Below are 20,347 nucleotides of genomic sequence, written 5' to 3' on the forward strand. Positions count from 1 at the left end.
CACGTAAAAATATACTGATTGACAGTGTAATTTCCACAGAAGACAAGACAGAAAGAACCTATCAACACTTAGGACTGAGACATATACATAAACTAAGTAAGGAAGAATTTTATTATTTGGATGAAAGGTTTTACTCCATCCATGAGGGTTGGTATGCAGCTTTTAGCCTAAATATGGTTTCCTACTAATGGCCTTTGATTTGGATTTTTTAATTCATATTGCTTTCTTTACAATACTTTTGGATTTTGGCCATTTTGGAGGGCAGGTCCTGCAGCCTTTACTCTCATACACCACAAACTGCTGACCTTTATTGAAATGTAGAGTGGGATAAGAGGTACTTAACCTGGAGCACTCATTCTAAAATTTAGGCTAGAATAGTAGCGATGGTGGTAGGGTACTGTCAAGACAGTGCCTGAAATCAGTAAGGGTTATAGAAAAAGCATGGTGCCTGAAGGTTACAGAAATGCAAGGGGTAAACAGTTTTGGATGTAATATTGCCTGATCACAATGTGTTTGACATACCTAGTTTTACATACCAGCTTCCACCAAATTGATTTGGGAATGAAGAGATACCTTAAAATTTCCTCCCCAGCATGGAGGCTGAAGAATGTGGGGTAGTGGTATGGATCCTGTTTAATAGCTGAGAAAGGTCTTGTAAAGAGCATTGGTATCAGAGAGTTCTTGCCTTTGGCTCTGCAGTCAGTCAAGCAGCAAATTGTTCTTGATGCACTCCATTGAGTAAACAGGTCATGTAGTAGCTTTGATTATGTATAGAGGCATAATTACAAAATATGTGCCTTCAAGACTTTTAGAAGATAATGTTAAATATTTAAACAAAAACAACCTAGATGAAACATGAGTGGCTGAAGAAATACTTCACCAATTTCAAGTTGGATAGGGTGCCAGGGGATGGGAGGCAGTAGTGTACTTGACAGCCACAATTGAGCTGTGCAGAATTTTTCCTGGAAGTCAATATATTAGTGTATGTCTAGCCTCAGTCATGTCCCATTACCTTAAGCAATATGCAAGCGTCCATTGTAAGACAGAATGAAGGTGCCAACCCAACATACATCAGGAATTAATTTGCTATTTATGCGAGGTCCTTGGCCCAAAGTTTGTTCTTGAATCTCTATGTACAAGTTGGTCAGAATCTTGAGGAGGCAGATAATGAAATGTTTCTAACTCAGCCAGATGGCTGGCTCCTTGTTTCAATTTCTCCTTGGAGAAGACACTAAAAGGGTACAGGGGAAAGTGCATTGAAAAACATGGCACGATAGAGTGGTAATCATATGAAGTGTTCCTTTTCCATGGTGGAAGTTGGAGCTGTTTGTTGCAAAAAGTATCTCGTCCAGCATGTGATACATATGGGATTATTATTAGCGGCACTTGTAGAGACAATAATTGTTGTCTAGCAACTGTGTGCTCAGATTAAGTGCCTGCTATAGAAGATGACATGTCACTTTGCTGCTCTCATTTGAGAGCAAATCACTATTTGCCAGCAACTCAGGCAGAGACAGAGAAGTTATTCAGTAAAGCTGTGTTTTAGCATGATGTTGTACATTTGATTTTAAACACAATGGAATATACACAAATGAATAACTGATAAAAGAGGCACCATGACAGAAGCAGGAACAGATTTTCTGCCCTAGTACGTAAGTTATCTTTATTCTTCATTTTTAACAAGGCCAAACTTAGCCAGGTTTGTACAGTTTGTACAAAACTATTCACTAGCTTTGAAAACAAAATACATCAGAAACATCAGTTAAATTTATGGTCCCTGTTGAAAATTGCATGTTGTCATCACTACCAGTAATTCTGCTTAAATACTTTGGAAAGGTGAAACAAGGATATCCAAGAAATAACAAACAGTTCAAATATGGACTATGACATACCCCCTTCTGACAATGTGACCTATACCAAGTTTGTATCTGTATTACTCAAATCCTAATGTAAACAATTCCATCATATAAACATGTGAAATTACAAAGTCATATTAGGAAAGGATTAGATGCTCAAATGGTAACATTAAATACGATACAAAGAGCTAACATAGATCCCAATTTTGCAAACACATATGCATGTTTAATTTTATGCTTAAGTAAGTGAACTTTATGCACAATCATAAAGTTAGGTATGCGAATAAGTGTTTGCATTATATGAACACATAGCTAACCCTTTAATTACTATGCCTTTTAAATAATGGGTCAAATCTTTAAATAGATGAACTATTGCCATCCTCACCATGAACATTTCTTTTAAAAAATAAATAAATATGAATGGTTATGAAATAGGAAAATTGTACATTACCCACACAAGGCATATAAAAAGGAACTATCTGAAAACATAAGAACTGGTATTTATAATACCACAGAGAAGACACCATCATCATCAGGTTTTGGAAGACAATATATTTTATTCCACTTAGGTTTCTTTGCTTTTATTGTCATAAATGTGACAATGCATTTTACTTGTGAACTATCTTTTTAACATTTTTTTTAATATAATGAAAAAGCTGTTGTAGCTATTTTAATCCATCCATTGAAATGCTCCTGAGCAAAGCAAAACTAAATTCTGAGGCTAAAGCATTCAGATAGACTCAGATTTGGCTTGTGGACATCGACACACAAGCGACAAAATACATTAGTAACCTTTTTGGCACTTATCTGCAATAAGACGTGGAGAGGTTTAAGTACTTTCCCGTCCAACAAAACAGCTAAAGTGACAAGTCCACATTTAAACTACAAGCCAGTAGTTCACATTTAAAGAACAAGCCCGACTGCAGTTATGAGCACAGAAACATAACTTTAAAAACCTGCTCCTGTTTTATTCAATTTGAAAAATTATACTGATTTTTTAATAGTCTAAATACATTCATTCCCAGGCTAAGTAGTTATACAGTAATTCATATGATTTTTAACCACGCACAACCAAATTATAAATCCCTGAAATATGGATTTATTATAGGAATATTGACAAAAACTTCAGAGATATAAGAGACACTCTGATATATCATTTGTAGCTCAACATTAAGTATTTAAACACCTGGGCATTGGCAGATGCATCACTCCAACTGTTTCACACTATTACCACTTCTTAGGACCATCTTGTTTAAATAGAATTCATAACAGTTCCCAATTACTTACAAGGATAATTTTTTTACACTACAAACATTTAATGTCTTTACTTGTATTCCACGACTTTTGGAAAAGAGTTAATCTTTCTGAGCCTCACAGGGTCTGAACACACTCCCGGCAATGATATCCTTACTTAACTTCAAAAATTCATTTCATGTTTTGCTTCTTCCAACAGTTCAAGGCACCCACATAGCAGTTTTTGTTCTTCCTTAGAACTTTTTCTGGTGCATCCTCATCCCACATATTTATGACCCTTGCTCTGTCAGTGCATTCTGGGACTGCTGAAATAACTCTCAAAGGACTTGGCACTGCTTCTCTGCAGGAGATATAGGGTAAATTTCCAAACAAAAGGCACTGTGTTGTGGATGAAGTTAGAAGTACTAGCAAATACAGAATGTGTGGCTTTCATACTTGGGAGACAATGTTGTAGACTGCACACATCAGCTGGACTTAAGCAAACGTCTTTTTTCTAAAAGGCCTGAAAAATGCTTAGGACAGATGTAGTATGTATGTGTGAACAAGAGCCATTGTATAAGCATAGCAAGCTCAAAGTGTTTCAATGTCTTTTGCAATGCTTCTTCACTTGGACAGAGCCATAAAAGAAGTATAAATCTACAGTATAAAGTGACCCCTAGAAGTCTGCTCATGGGACAGACTGGCTGTCATTGTCTCCTGCACCTTGAACAGTAGGTACATCTAGAAAGAGTAGAAACATTTTTCTGTTGTAGAACAAGAACATGGAGACACTACTATTTTCCCCCCTTTTGTCTACTGTAAATTAGTTACTGAAGCCAGGAAAAAAGTTACATCAGTTATGAGTTTTCCTTGTCTTTCCTGAGCCTGGATAGTATGTATGCAAAACAGCTATCACTTCCCTGAGGCAAAGATCTTCAAGTCACATCTAGTGTAGTCCCTGCCCCAAGGAGCACACTATATTTTTTATTTTTTGCATTTACAGCATTTGGCACAATGGGGCCTTGATCACTGATTGGAGTTGTGTGGTTCTACTACAGTCTAAGTAATTATAATAAGGCAGGGGTCACAAATGATTCATTCCCTCATTCATCCCAGACTCCTACATTTTCTCATTAAATTCCTCTCCCTTTTCTTCACGAGTATGCCAAGACTTCAATGTGGCATCCATCTTCACTGATAGGAAAGAATAGTGATACCATCTCCCCAGATTTAAATGCTGCAAGCTGGTATCAGATGCCAAAATGAGGCAATGGAAAGCAGTTATAGGGATCAGACCAGGAGTAACTGGGAGAAATGTAATGGCTTGCGATATTTAGGAGGTCAAATTAGATGATCTAATGGTCTCTTCTGGCCTTAAATTATCAAAAAAACCCTTCAGGGAGCAACAGTTAAGAGGATCACCTTTGTGAATGCATCTAGTCCAATGTATAAGAACCTAAATTAGCCTGGTAGTCAAGTCATCAGGTGTTCCCAGCTTTCCCTTTTAAAATTACATTTTCACTCAAAGCAATCCAGAGACTAAACTGTGGTAAGAATGTCCAGCTGCCTTGTTGTACCAAACAGTATTAATGTTAGTACCATTTGATATATAAGTGACTTATCTAGCCATACAGCATATGGAGCCATGCACATATGATTTTTTTAAAATGGCCATGCCTTTAAATGATACAGCCCTGACAGAGTAGTGGAGAAAAATGAATTTTTAAGGCCTTTGTCTCCACCTGGAGATGAATGTTGTGGCACAACCCATGTCTGATACTAGTATGCAAACTAATAAAATACCACCCGGAGCTTAAAATCAACTGTCATTCCTTCTAACTTGTATCTCACAAGAAAATCATATCATCAGCAAACTACAGTGCTAGTTAAGCACATTTAGAAAAACCAACACAACTCATAGCAAAGGGCATTTCTGAGAAAGAAAAATCTTAAAAGTTTTGAATTTCAAAAATAGACACCACACTCACACTCAAGGGACATCCTTCACTTTTAGGCCTTTGTCACAAATCTGGATCTTTATTGTTCTGAAATAAATGCTATAAACACAAGACTCAAAAACAAACTCCAACTTTCCGTCTCAGAAGAGGTGTGGTTCAATGCCCATATCACATGTAACAAGAAAACTTCCTTTAAAAAAAAAGGAAAAGAAAATCACTGTAAAGTCTTTCATAAGCATGAAAATGCAACCCTTGGTTTTGTCTCATTAGTTTGTATAGAGGTGGGCATCAAAAAATTCTGCATTTTCTTCAAAGTTCTTGCTATGACACTTGACGAACTTTTTGCCACTCAACAAATTCATCAAGGAGAACGGGCCCTGGAAATAGCAATGTTCAAAATTACAAGATGCAAAGCCTTTTAAAAACACTTTTTAGTTTCCTCTTGAACTATAAAGGCTAAATCCTTTAGTCTAGATAGTGTTCTGTGTCAATTATTATGATCAAATGTTTATGAAGAATTTAAGATGACTAAAATTATGCCACACCAAAAACAGATGAATGAGAGTTATATTTGGGGGCTGGAGAAGGTGAAGTTTGTTTATTTTTTAAAATAAAGCATTTGACAGTTTGAGTAGATTTTATTAAAGTAGTAAGATGATATTACATTAACATCTTAATAGAGCTATACTACAAACCAGGCTAAAGAATTCCCTTTTGCTAAAGATTTCAAAAAATTGCATGCAATTGTCTAGAATAAGGAGCAATATGAGATGCCTTATTCAATAAAAGTATAATATACTTGACTGTACTTTAGCTCTGCCTGGAAGAAAACCACAGATCATTCCCCAAGGATGGGAAACTATGTTGCTTCAGTTTAACTGGAGCCCAGCATTCATTGGCTCAAAAGAGAGGTTGTGTCCAAACCCGGGGTGTCATGTAGCAGCTAAACACAATGGATCAAATCCTCAGCTCCTGTAAATTGGCACAGCTCTGTGGGCTTCAAGGGAGCTACACCAATTAACAACTGCTGATGATCTGGCCTGTTGCTTGTAAACCATCAGGCCAGTTTTTCTTTAGATTTATTCTAAATTATATTTTGTAGTTTAAAGTGAAGTTTCTTTTCATGGAACTTAAATTTATTCCTCCATTCTGGAACTAGAAATATTGAAACTACACTTGAATAAACAATGTTATGAACACTTACATGCACCATCTTCATCGTAGTTGCTAAGATCTGCATGCACAGTTCTGCTGAATTCTAACACATTGTACCACTGATCCTTGTTCATAACTCTATACTTTGATTGCTAAGAAAAATAAAAAATATTTAATCAGGGAATCTGATAAAAATATTTCTTTAATTTTTAGTATTTCTAGAGTCATCTTGAGTTATTTCCCGATGTACATAATTCCATTACTGGATATTGACATCCATTATTTCATCGATTCACAAGATGCCCATCAAAATGGTATCTCAGGGCATATAACACCAGCTGAAAAAACAAACAGAAGATTAGGAAGGGATATATTCTGCAACCCTCTGCAGAAGCCAGAGAGTTTCTCTGAGGAAACTGGTTGTGAACAGTGTCCAGAAAATAAAATATCAGGAGAATCTAGTGGCTGTTATTGGGAAGCTTGGACAAAAGGGTGTGTTTTACATCTTGCCCTGAATCAAATTCAGCAAGGGATTCTCCTTCCCTCCAGACTATGAGCTAAAGTAGAGTCCCCAAAGATACTCACTTTGGGTCACTTAGTGGCTTAACTGGTAGAGAGGCACATTTAACTCCAAGTTTACCTTTTCGATATGAGAAAAAAAGTTTCAGCTTCTTATATTACAGCTCCCTTTGGCTTGGGAGGGTGCAGACAATAGGAAAAAGAAGTTCTCCTTTGAGATATATAGAAGTTATTACTGTTTCATAAATGTGTCAATAAAGGTGAAGTGGAGGAGCAATATAGCTGAATCCTCACATAGAGGTGCACAAGCCTCACAACCTCTTCTAACAGCAGGACACTGTAATATCACCCTACAGACAGCTGAGACAATTTATTTTTTAAAACAATAATAGAGTGCATACCTCCAAGTACTGATAAAATACTGAGAACAGTGGCCATGTTCTTCCAAGCAGAAGCGCTAACATAGATTTTGCAGTATCAATATCAAGACTTCGCTGGTCTTTATCCTAAAATTACAAAGAAAGGAGCACTTAGGAAAAATTGATTAAGGAACTTGTATTCAAATGTTCTAATGATCGGACAGACTTACCCTTGCAAAATCAAAGGCATATCTGTAGATATTCTTAAAGGATGAAATGTCATTCAGTTGTGACCGCAAAAAATCAAACTTACTCTGTAACTTTTCTGTGCAGTCACACCTTAAACAAAACCAAACAAATAATGTTAAACAAAAAAAATAATAAAAAAACCCCTATATGCAAGGGTCAAGTTTGCTCCTATTATAAACATGCTTGCAGTGGGTAATATAGACCTGTTTTTCAGATGCGTTCACAAGTCACTGATGTTAGGGATGCTCAAGCCATGTAAACAGACTTTCGTTTACCAAGTACACAGTTTGAATTCTCTTCTTGTACTTTTCAAAGTACAACCTTTTAAATTACTAAGGACCAGATTCTGCCAGTTTATTTCTGTTTAGAAGTACCTTGCTCTGCAAGTATTTCAAGCCTGATGGAGTAAGGTACCATTCAGTGTCAGTAAGTGCAGCAAAATCTAGCTGTAAGTAAAGACCCTGTGCTGCACACCTTGCATATACAAAATTTTCATTAGTTATACATATGTAAGAGTTGCTCAAGCACTATGCAAAATATCCTAGAGCCTCTTTTATATGACTTAACTGAAAGTTGAGAGCAAATATCACAGCATGAACTGCTCAGTGCCCATTAAACTGGGACTGGCAGAAAAAGTGGTTCACAAATTACAGAACAGAATTTACAAGTATAAAAATTATTGCTCATGAAATTGGCTCTGTTAAAAATAGCTTTGGGAATATTTTTCTTAGTATGGCTCTTAAAAAAAAGTGTATGGGCTAGATTCACCAACTGTAGGGATTCACTTCAAAGAAGAGCAGTTGGTTATATTAACTCTTCACTCCACTGGGGTTCTATTGCAGGAGTTATATATGAAAGACAGGCCATTAGGAGTCTTGCAGTGCATGTTGCTGAGATGATGAGCCTCCTTCCCAACCAGCATCTCCTACTTTGGGTTGTGTTGGCTCACTCTATGCCTCCCAGGGGAAAAATACTGCTGACATTTTGCTCTGTCACAACTTCTACCTGGCAGACTTTTTGCTGATGGTGGAGGGCACTAGTAACTACACAAAATGGCACAGACCCTGGGCCAAATCTGTAGAGTGCAGAGAAGATCAGTGCTCAGTAAATAATCAGCTAATTAGATTGTACATACACATGACAAAAATTATTAGTTTTACAGTTAACACATGTGTTAACCTCAACCCTGCCTTATTTGTTTTCTAAAATATGGTGAGTCCCTTCATAAATAATAAGATCTAAATTAGTTCAGTTTTTATTTATCCTCCCAAGACAGCCTGAACCATGTATTTGTCAATTTTCACTCTGGACTCTTGTCCCTAAATTTGAATACACTATAGATAAATTAAAAAAACTAAGATGCATATATAACAAGCATGTCTCTTTCACTGTTGGAACCTTTGTCCTGACATTAACCGATATAAAAAAAATGTGTCTGCAATACATATAGGTATGCATGATCTAAGTCAATATGATGCCAGGAATGAGTGGTACTCTGACTTCTATTTTGGGGGGTCTATGTAAGGCAGACTCCACATAGAAAATACCATAATAGATTAATCATTGTCCATCGGGCCCAGTATCCTGCCTTTAGTGATACCTGATGTGTCAGAGGAAAGTAGACATCTTACATGGAGATGAGAACCTGAATTTTTGGACAAAAGCAGTCTGTCACCAAGTTCTCATTGGTTACTTATCTACCAGATTTTTTTAAAAAAAGACAAAAACCCAAAGCTTTATGCTAGTATGTCCAGTACTCCCATAAAATAAAATACCACCACCCATATCATAAAGGCTTAAATGGTACTGACATATACATGCTTTATTTGAACCATTTTTTTCTATCTGCAAGGGAGAGAGAAGGCCTCTCTGCAGCTCCCACCTCCAATTGTACCGTGGTTGATTCAACTGAATAGAAGTGCACTGAGGACTGAATCCATGCTGCCTATTTCTCCAGTCATGTAAAGAGGAAGTCCCTTCAACTTCTTCCAAATTATTAGTGGACAGCTTATAGAGTGCCTCAGACCACGGACACAGTATAGCTGCAGTGGGAGTAGCAGAGAAGCACATCTTTGTTGCACTAGAGGTTCCACAATATCAGATAATCAACTAAATGAAATAACTGGCGGAAGGTTTCATTTACATTAAACTTACTACTTTCTGTTGGGCCATAGAAGAATGGAAGGAGAGGTGATGATGGGGAGGAAGTAAGCAGGAAGGAAAGTTAAATGATGCTCATAAGAACATAAGAATGGCCATAATGGGTCAGACCTATTGTCCATCTAGCCCAGTACCCTGTCTTCAGACAGTGGCTAGTGCCAGATGCTTTAGAGGGAATGAACAGAACAGAGCAATTTCAATTGATCCATCTTCTGTCATCCAATCCTAGCATCTGGCAGTTGGAGGTTATGGGGCACACAGAGCATGGGGCTGTCTCGCTGAACCATCTTGACTAACAGCTATTGATGTACCTATGCTCCATGAACTAACTTAGTTTTTTTTTAAACCAGTTATACTTTTAGGCTTCACAACATCCCTTGGCAATAAATTCCGCAAGCTGACTGTGCGTTGTATGAATAAGTACTTCCTTATATTTGTTTTAAACCTGCTGCCCATTAATTTCATTTGGTGACCCCTGATTCTTGTGTTATGTGAAGGGGTAAATAACTTTTTAATTCATTTTCTCCACACCATTCATGATGTTACAGAGGTCTATCATATCACCTCTTAGTCATCTCTTCTCTAGGCTGAAGAGTTCATGTCTTTTTTCATCTTTACTCATATGGAAGCTGTTCCATACCCCAATCATTTTTGTTGCCCTTCTCTGTACCTTTTCCACATATATATATTTTTTTTGAGATAGAATGACCAGAACTGCACACACTATTCAAGGTGTGGGTGTATCATGGATTTATATAGTGGCAAGATGGTATTTTCTGTCTTATTGTCTATCCCTTTCCTAATGGCTCCCAACATGCTTTTAGTCTTTTTTGACTGCTGCTGCACACTGAGCAGATGTTTTTAAAGAACTATCCACAATGACTCGAAGATCTCTTTCTTGAGTGGAACACCCAATTTAGACCCCATCATGTTGTAAGTACAGTTGGGATTATGTTTTCCAATGTGCATTACTTTGCACTTAACATTGAATTTCCTCTGCCATTTTGGTGCCCAGTCACCCAGTTTTGAGAGATTTCTTTGTAACTCTTTGGAGTCAACTTTGGATTTAACTATCTTGAGTAATTTTGTATCATCTGCAAACTTTGCCATTTCACTGTTTACCAGTTTTTCCAGATCATTTACGAATCTGTTGAACAGTTCAGGTCCCAGTACTGATCCTTGCAAGATGCCACTATTTACCATTTTCCATTGTGAAAACTGACCATTTATTCCTACCCTTTGTATCCTATCTTTTAACCAATTACTGATCCATGAGAGGGCCTTCCCTCTTATCCCATGACTGCTTAGTTTGCTTAAGAGCCTTCAGGGTAGGAGCCTGTCAAAGACTTTCTGAAAGTCTAAGTATACTACATCAACTGGATCACCATTTTCCACATGCTTGTTGACACTCTCAAAGAATTCTAATAGATTGTTAAGGCATGATTTCCCTTTATAAAAGCCGTGTTAACTCTTCCCCACTGTATTTTGTTCCTCTGGGTCTGATTGTTCAGTTCTTTACTATAGTTTTAACCAATTTGCTTGGTACTGAAATTAGTCTTACTGGCCTGTAATTGCCAGGATAGCCTCTGGAGCCTTTTTTAAAAATCAGCTTTACATTAGCTATCATCTGGTACAGAGACTGATTTAAGCGATAAGTTACATATCACAGTTAGTAGTTCTGACTATCACCTGGTTTGGTGACTTCTTATTGTTTTATTTATAAAGGAAAAAAGGAGAACCAACGATTCAAAGGAAAGGAGTTGTCAATAAGTTTCCGTTAAAACAACAATCGAAGTATTAAAAAAAGGGAAGGACTAAAATAGCTATGGTTAAAAACAAAGAAAAGAGACAACGTTAAAAAGGGGGACAGTTACATACAGAATTAAATTTAATTAAAATCCCAGATTTAAATTTCTCTTCTTCCATGTCAACTTCTAGGTAGAATATAAGATCTCTGAGGCAAGAAACTGTCGTCTTGCACATCTACAAAGCCCACTTTTGGACAAAATATAAGTAATTGCATACAAAAAACCTAGTATGTTAAAATTATTATTTAGGTTGCACAGTAAATCACACCAAAGTTAGGAAATGTTAGATGTATAGTTGCACAAGTAACCTTAATTTTGCCCTCTTGTGCGTCCATCCTGTGCACTGACTGAGGCAGAGGTCCTGTGAAAAAAATAGTATGTAATCATGTAATTAAAGACTGTATAGAATACATATACACAAGGGGGTTGAATTAAGGTTGAAGAGGCAACTGTAAATCTGGCATTTCCTAACTTTCGAGTGCTTGACTTTGCAACCTAAATAACATTCTTTTGACAGGTTTTTTGTACGTAATTTCTTAAAAAGTTTTTTAAAAAAATGTTTAAACAAAAAAGAGGGAGTTAGGAGGGTTTCTGCCCCATGTGGGGGCCATTGAGGGTGGAGGGGGAAAATGAGCTGCTGGGTCCAGGAGGGTTTACAGAGTGGACCCCAGTCTGACTCTCTCTTCCCCAGCACTCACTGGGAAGTGGAGAATCCTGCCCCATGTGACGCCCTTGCAGGGGGCATAGGCTACTGGGGCCATGTGCCAGATCGGGGGGTGAGCCAAGCTTTCTTTTCCCCAAACTACAGCTGCTCTGGCACTTTCCTAGCATCTCCATTACAGTGTGTGCTGTTGTTGCGGTAACAGCCCACCCTTAGAATGTTCACGTTTAGTTATTATCTTGGTACGTTGTCAAAAGTTTCCTGAGCAACAGAGAGAGAGAAAGAAAATCGTGATTTCACTAGTATCTCGGCAAAAAGCTAGATGGAATTTCATGAGAGAAAGGAAAGACTTCTCTAGCCTCAGGGCTTTCCCACTGACAATATCAAAGACTGAACAATGGAGATATGAGAACTTCTCAAAGAATGGTCCCAAGAATCTTTTACAGTGGAAAGCATTAGGCAATTTAAACATAGGTGTCATTTCCAGCCCCCCGCCTATAATAATAAAGATGACTGACAGCAACAGAGACTGGATATTGAAATCCTCTATCCACTGAGTTGGTGTAGGATGAAATACTGCAAATTTCCCCATAGTGCCCACCAATATACTTCAACACTGGTATATCTCCATATCCACTCAGTTGTGTGTCTGCTGACTAGGATGACATTTCAAGATATGATTTTTGCTCAGTGAACATTAGTCTATTAGGGTCTGAAACAAGACCCCAATTCGTTCAAGAGAAATCATCAAATTGATGATTTGATGACATATGTCTGGTACTCCCAGTGACTGACTGGGGCCAGGTTTGAATTGGAGACCTACGAGCAAAAGGTGCTATATTTTATCGTCAGTCCTGCATACTATCCAGAAATTGAGAGAAGGGTAATTAATATCTGCTTCCTCAAACACAAATTTGAACATGCTATTGTGTATAAAAAGCTCTTACTGTAACGAGGTCATCCCCTTTAACCATTCTTCCTTGGTAAAAAATCCCATGCTTTCAGCCTCTAATTTCCAGGCTAAAACTAACATAATAATCTGAGGGGAAAAAGAAAGGAAAATGTCAGTGTACAAAGAAGACAATAATTACAACTATAATTTACAAATGGATATCTAGATGTTTATGAAGAACATTTAAAACATTCAAATAATTAAGTGATTGTGCTACAGACTTAAAGGATTCCAAAATATGAAATGTAGCTAAATTAGTTGAATTCTGTGTGACAATCTTTCCCAAATCCTACATTTCAGAAAATAAAGTATATCTGTTCTTTTAAAAATAAACTTAGTTGACACACTTAAAAAAACAAAAAACAAACCTCCCCAGTTGTAACCTTGAGAATACAGGAAAAACCCCCATAATTAAGAAGCCACAACACTTTCCCCTTTCACTTATTGAAGTTTAAATTTAGTCTTATGAAAAAAAAGTTTATCAATTTATTTACTTAAATTTCCATTAATGTTCAGCAGTAAAACCTACGTTCTCAGGTTCAACACCAATGTCTTCACAGAACTTTTCCATTCCCTCTGGCCCTACAACTTCATCAGGACCTTCAAAACCAAAAAGAAATCAGTCGAAGTTATATATAACATTCAAATTACAATCATTGCTAATTTTGGTTACATACATAAAAACAAGAGATATTAAATAAAAGATGACATTTAAGAACAGACACAGAATTACAGCATTTGTGGTAGAAAATGACCCTATCTGTAACGCAGGGGAAGATGAAAAGTAAAGAGTACCAGTTATCACCTACAAAGTATCCTCAAAGGCTATTTGAAAACTCAGCCATCTTCAACATGCTTTGACCTAGTCAACAAAGCCCAACAGCTATTTTGTCAAGGAAAGCATTCACTGAGGCCAAGTAGCTATTGTTTTTATTATTTTTTTTAAGTACTGCTGACATTATGGTTTAAGCCTAAATTTTCAAGGGAGGAATCAAGTTATATGAAATTATTTACTAGTTAATAATTGCCCATAGCCTCAGTTTAGCTTATAATTTAGCATTTTGGATGTAATTTTATAATAAATAATAATAGTGTGATAACATTAAATGTATTACATAGCATCTAAGGATGAGCTTGCAGGGATTGTTATGCTTGGTTTTATGCTATATGCTGCCCCTTTGTCTAATAAGGCCTCTGACAACCAGCAAACTTGGCATCATATTAAAAAAACACATACAGACATATTCTGAGGTTTATCCATTACATTGTTCCTATAAACCTCTCCCTGGTACTTAAGATATTTCTGCTGAATTTGTTCCAACCATTACTCCAACTGGGCTATTAACAAAGCTGGATGGTCACATGTTGTTGTAAGGTCTATTTACTTTACATACCATTTTGCTAGGTCCTGGATAATTACTTAGGTATTGGCTAAAACAGCATGTTACCAAACTACAAAAGGGTGCATGTTATTTTTTTGGGACAACTATGGTAATTTTGCAAATTACTACTTTCGGGGGGTACACAGATAGCATTGGAGGGGATGAGAGAGACCTATAATTTTCCATGCATTATAGCCATCGTAAATTAGCAGTATCCTGGCTATGATTCTGAATCAGAACTCATTTTTAAAAGTTGGTAATTCTGTTGGTTAATGGAATGAGAGCCATAGTCAATTCTGAATATTGAAAGTTACTTCCTTTTCAGGTAATGTGTGCTATTGGCAGATGGGAAAGTGAATCTGGTTTGCAGAGCACAACCACAGGTTTATAGAACTAGTACAAGGTAGCACACTGCTGTCCAAATACCTGATCTTCCTGAGCAGAAGCAATCACATGGAATATCTTTAATAGTTGAGCATTCAATCCTGAAACTGTTACAAATATGAGGAACTTTCCTTTACAATTAAACAGCCCCATTGTGTTTGCAGGATCAGACACTTAGAACTTTGTAAAGGACACTATGTATGAAACCCATTCAATGGGTTGCACCTTCATTGTGGTTACAGTTTTTTCCTCTCTACATGATGTATTTTTTAAAAAAATTAAATGTTTAGATTCGAAGAGAAATCATTTAATTGTATCCTTAAAACATTTAGTCCACTGGTTAATATGCAACGATAAACGCATTTTTTTTAAATGACGATAGACGATAAATTCACATAGTTCAAGACTCTCTAAAATAAAACTGCAAATTGTACATCAATTTAGTTTTCATAAAAGCACTATTAATTTAGTGATCAAAAGTCCTTGAGCCTGAAATCCTTTACTTTTCCACTGGAAAGATGTGGTAGAGCCCAGGCTAATATGCCTCAAATTTAGTTTGGAGAGGCCACCATTAGGGGTGAGAAGGTAGTTCACTTCTAAGCTTCGCAGCTGAGACTATCAAAAAAAGTGTCAATTGGTGTCAGTTGTGATATGGATACTCGATCCACTTTACTAGTGGACAAAACCAACTAATTTCACATTTGCTAGTGAACAGTAATGACTTAATAATAAACTATTTAGGATGAATTTTAATCAGTAATCTAGAGAAGAAGAGCTCTGTAAACATTAGCAATTTCCTAAGGCCCAATTTCTAACTGTTTAGTAGTAAACAAACAGCAAAAAGTGTTTAACAAATTACACAAAACACACTGAGTGATCAGCTGCACAGTAGGCTTAATGTATAAAAAAGGGAACTTTCTTTAACATTTAAAACAAACTTTTTCTGTTTGAGATATTGATGTTTGTGGGGTTTGTCAGTTTGTTGTCATAAATTAAAGCAAAAATGTACGGTACAGTATTATGAACTAATGCACAGTGCTATTGAATGACCCTCCCCCATTATGTTTTAAATAACAAAATTTAGTTATGCAAAAGATAATCAGACGTTATTTCACTGTCTGGAGAATCTTTTCGCACCCTGATTTACTGTGTTTTGTTTTCCCCAAATCAATAGGAAGGACACTTGCATGGCTTCTGGATAAGCACTGTGTACAATGCAACACAGTTGTATTATTTTAAATAAGGCTACGGTCAGTAATAAGCCTTAGGAGTACTGATCAAATAGAAGAGGGGGAGAAGGAGATAGGAAAGAGGTGAATTCTAAAGAAGTTAGAGGGATACTTTTTAGCTGGAAACACAATTGTACAAGAAACACCAATTCATGTGTCTTATAGCCTATTTATTCAGAAAAACATTAATGTGAAAAAACAAGTGTTAATTTTCTTTAATTTATTATTAGCTTGTTAATTTCAAACAAAGCCATATGATTTTAAACATGTCTGTAGTTACTTCCATACCTGCATATTCGTAAAACCAAGCCAGGCACTTCTTGCTTGAAAAATGCTCCTCTCCACTTATCACTTTACCAGAAGCTTGCGATCTGCAATAGCTTATAAAAATACACATACAAAGATGCCTAAAATGTTACATTCACTGTTCCTCATTTTTTAGAAATGACTATTTTCTATTAAGTTCCAAATACTTCATTACTAGTCCGAACTAAACCAAAAAAATGTCTTCATGAACAATGAGCATATATAGAATTCGTTTTAGTGGCAGCAGTTTGATACAGTACTTCACTTAAGTTCTATGCATTAATAAGAGTTGTAGACAGTTCTCTCACACTGCCAAATTTATTACAAATATTCCTTGTTTGATATTTAAAAATACTACTAGTTTGCAAGAGCACAAAAGGACGTGGCCTGTTAAAAGATCAATGCAACAGCAATAGTTCTTATGTTGTCAGCCAAATATTTAAACCTGGGTGCCTAGTTAGGCTTCTAAATCCATAATTAAGCATCCTAATATAAGTGGCCTGATTTTTCAGAAGCGTTGAGCACCCACAAATCCCACATAAGGGGAACCACCGAGTTCAGCACCTTTGAGAGTCACGCTATTTTTATTTATATATATAAATTTGAAAATGTGTTCTCTTTTTCTAATGTAAACATCTGTTTATATCATCACATATCCTATAAATGGGCATGCACAGTATGTCTGGAGGCTAGAGAAAATGGTAACAAACAATCCATAGTAAATCCATTAATTTTACACACACAACATGTAGACAGTAAAGATCGGCTTCTGCCCTTACATATGTGCACTAAACCCCTATGACTTCATTGTAACATGCAAATGTGTATGAGATAAAATCCGTACAGTCCATCATTCTACTTAGATTACACTTTATAACCTACATTTCTTTCAGTTAAAAGTGGTCAAATCATCTTTAACAAACTATACCACCTTTAGAAAAAGTTTCCTTTCAAACTTAGATGACATCCTTTCAGATTATTAAAATTATTAGTTTATGTAAATATGAGATAAAAACTGACGGTAAAAGAGGATTTGGAATTATGCAGTTCCTTCATGGCAACTTTAAAATGAGACGCGTCAAACAAAAAAAGAAGGTTCCAATGCTGTGAGGTGCTGAGCACATTTATCACCTAATAAAGCACTGTAAAATTCACGGGGAGTTCAGGACATTCAGCACTTCGTAAAATCAGGCCTTAAATGACAAGCTGCACTTAACACTGTGCTGCAGAAAAGCATCTATCAATTTGAGATTAAAAATGTAAATAATTAGGAAGAAACAAAGCCATACCGTTAGTTTTGGTTAATTTTTTCCAGTTTAATATATTTAATTTTTTTAACACACTGGCCATGATACAGAATACTAGAGCATTCCACTGCTAATCTTTTGCTATGGTGAAAACTGACTACTCCATTCATATTCTTTGTTTTCTGTCTTTTAGCAAATTGCTAATCCATGACAACCCCTTGCTTTTCACCCCATAACTACTAATTTGCCTTAATAGTCTCTTGTGAGAAACTTTTCAAAGGCTTCTTGAAAGTCCTGATAGCTTCAGTCAGTTGGTTCTCTTCCACTCACTGTTTTACTGACACGCTCAAATAATACTAACAGATTAGAGAGGCACAATTTCCCTTTACAGAAACTATACTCGTTAGTACCTATCATATTATGTTAAAATGAGTGTTTTATAATGTTTAATTATTGCTATGATCTGTTTATCCGGTAGTGAAGCACAACTGGTTTTTGAAAAGGGACAACTTTATATACCCAGCAGACCTCTGGTATATTCATTCATTTTAATGAGATGCTTCTCACTTGTTTTGGGTATTCTAGGCTTCCTTGTTTTGTTGTTTCAGAGTAACAGCCGTATTAGCCTGTTATTTGCAAAAAGAAAAGGAGTACTTATGGCACTTTAGAGACTAACCAATTTATTTGAGCATAAGCTTTCCTGAGCTACAGCTCACTTCATCAGAAGCTTATGCTCAAATAAATTGGTTAGTCTCTAAGGTGCCACAAGTACTCCTTTTCTTTTTGTTTTGTTGTGAATCCTGTTGCCCTACTCCCATTCTGCTACACTTACACCTAACCTGGAGATTAGGGTAATATGAAACCCAGCATCCCAGACCTACAGAACAGCAGGAGTGATGCAGTGGGTTTGAACGAGGAGACAGATATTGGGAGCAACCCAATCTCTATAATAAATGGCACAGTTATGCAAAATGGAAGAGGAAAGAGAGGCAGGGTTGTAAGCTTGTTGAACAAGCCAAACATGGAGGCCATGCCCCAACACGCAAGCGGTCTGTGACCCCATTATGCTTTGTCAAGCGGTCACGGTACTACGCGCTGCACTGAACTGCTGGGCCGCCCTGCTGCGATACAACACCCCATCGCAGAGCAACGGGCCGGCGTGTGTCAACATGCCAGCAGGCCAGGACACCCCATGGCATGTCGCGGCCAACTGATGTCGCGGCGTGAGGACACGCGTCGCCAAGCCACAACGCGCCTCCGCTCCGCTCCGCTCCGAGCGGTGACAGCGGGCCTCGGGGTCAGCCGCCCTCGGGCGCCAACACGTGCCCAGCGGCGCCCTGCAGCGCGGACACCCCGCTGCCCAGCAACGCCGCCCCCACTCCGCATCCTAGCGACGCCGCAGCAGGGACCACTGGGGGGGGGGGGGGCGGGGATACGGTACCTGCCCAGTTTACATTTCTTGAGGCCGGTCTCGTCCGCTACCGCCGCCGCGGATTTTCTCTTCTTCTTCACCGGCATCTTCCTGCCTCTGGGAGCGGGAGGGGCCGCCCCGCTGCAGGCAGCCGGGGCCCTCAGGCGCCTCCCCCCAGGGCACAGCCCCAGGCGCCTCCTGGCGACGAGGAGAGGAGCCCCGTGTTCCCCTCCTCTCACACGCCGCCCGCTGGCGGCCGCTTCTGCCCCGGCAGGGAAAGTGCGTGCCCCGCTACGGGCGGGTGAGGAGGGACCCGGCAGCGCGACCCGGACACAGACGGCAGGATGGGAGCAGGAAGTGACAGAATCGCGGGGGGGGGGCGGGACTAACAGCGAGGGGCGGGTCTAAGGCTGGTGCCGGGCGCACCCACCCCCGGCGCGCGCACCTTTGCCTTAGCGCCCCACGCGGGGCGGGGCTGAGCGTAGCGAGCCGCGCTACGTGCGCGCCGCCGAAGTCGCTCAGCTGAGCCGCCCGGGCCGCCTTCCGCGGGTACCCGGCCTCAGAGCTGCCGCCCGCACGCCGGCCCCGCGAGACACTCCCTTTCTCTGGGCAGCCCCCGGCCCGTGATGAGTCTTTTTGCCTCGTTCACCCTCCCGGCCAGCAGCGGTAGCCAGTTCCAAGCGTGCCCCCCCCCTCCTCCCCGTAAAACACACACATCAAGCGCTCCAACAGCTGGTCCCTGTTCTCAGCCCTGAAGTGCCTCCCTTCCAAGATCTACCCTTCTGCCCTGGTACCCAGCAGCAGCGATCCTCCTGGAGAGCTCATCGCCCCAGGGGCAGCTCATCCTCAGACGGCTTCCCTGGCTGGACTACTTTCCCACACCCAGGAGGAGGTGGCCGTGCAAGAGGGGCGGGCATATAGGCGGCACATGATGTTGAAGGGGCACAGTAGAATGTAACCCTAAACAGTGGAGTAACATTGTGCGTGGGGGGGGGGGGGTTCAAGAAATAAAGTTGGTCAGTTTCACACCAACACCCATGTATGTCACAGCCAGAAGTAAACTAAACCTTTCCCAAGAGCAGAGCAAAAGAAGTTCCTGAATCCTTCAGTCTGGGTGGCAGTTGGACAAAGACAGGATAAAATGTTTCCAAACTTTTCTGGAAGCCTGTAGAGTTACTGAAAAACTGGAAAGAGTGAAATCCTTCATATTGCTACATGTGACAGCCCTACAGGCCCTGGGGGTCTACTAGTGCAGTGGTTTTCAACCTTTTTTTATTTGCAGACCCCTAAACAATTTTGAATGGAGGTGTGGACCCCTTTGGAAATCAAACCACAGGTTGAAAACCACTTTTCTGCGGTAACAACAGCCTTTTATGGACTCCTTAGACCTACTATCTGGACCTCCAGGAGTCCACAGACCACAGGCCGAAAACCACTGTGCTAGTGGTAAGATTAAGGGAACAGGAAACCGCTAGACC

General features: G+C 38.9%; 1 protein-coding gene across 2 annotated transcripts; it reads right to left on the minus strand.

Moving 5' to 3' along the window:
- Positions 1-1,632: 1,632 nt before the first annotated feature.
- On the minus strand, positions 1,633-19,260 carry DCUN1D5 (defective in cullin neddylation 1 domain containing 5). 2 transcript variants are annotated; one of them, XM_084620675.1, is made up of 8 exons: positions 18,900-19,260; positions 16,194-16,285; positions 13,440-13,510; positions 12,906-12,997; positions 7,311-7,419; positions 7,123-7,227; positions 6,252-6,354; positions 1,633-5,237 (listed from the first exon to the last, which is right to left on the minus strand). In XM_084620675.1, coding segments are annotated over exons 1-8 (651 nt in total). In that variant the 5' UTR covers positions 18,977-19,260; the 3' UTR covers positions 1,633-5,235. The 2 variants fall into 2 exon arrangements, with proteins under 2 accessions (XP_084476801.1, XP_084476802.1); XM_084620676.1 differs by lacking the exon at positions 1,633-5,237 and adding an exon at positions 5,245-5,424 and having other exon boundaries at positions 18,900-19,239.
- Positions 19,261-20,347: the final 1,087 nt, after the last annotated feature.

Source organism: Lepidochelys olivacea (genome assembly GCF_965140295.1).
Source record: "Lepidochelys olivacea isolate rLepOli2 genome assembly, chromosome: 1".
Taxonomy (NCBI): domain Eukaryota; kingdom Metazoa; phylum Chordata; order Testudines; family Cheloniidae; genus Lepidochelys; species Lepidochelys olivacea.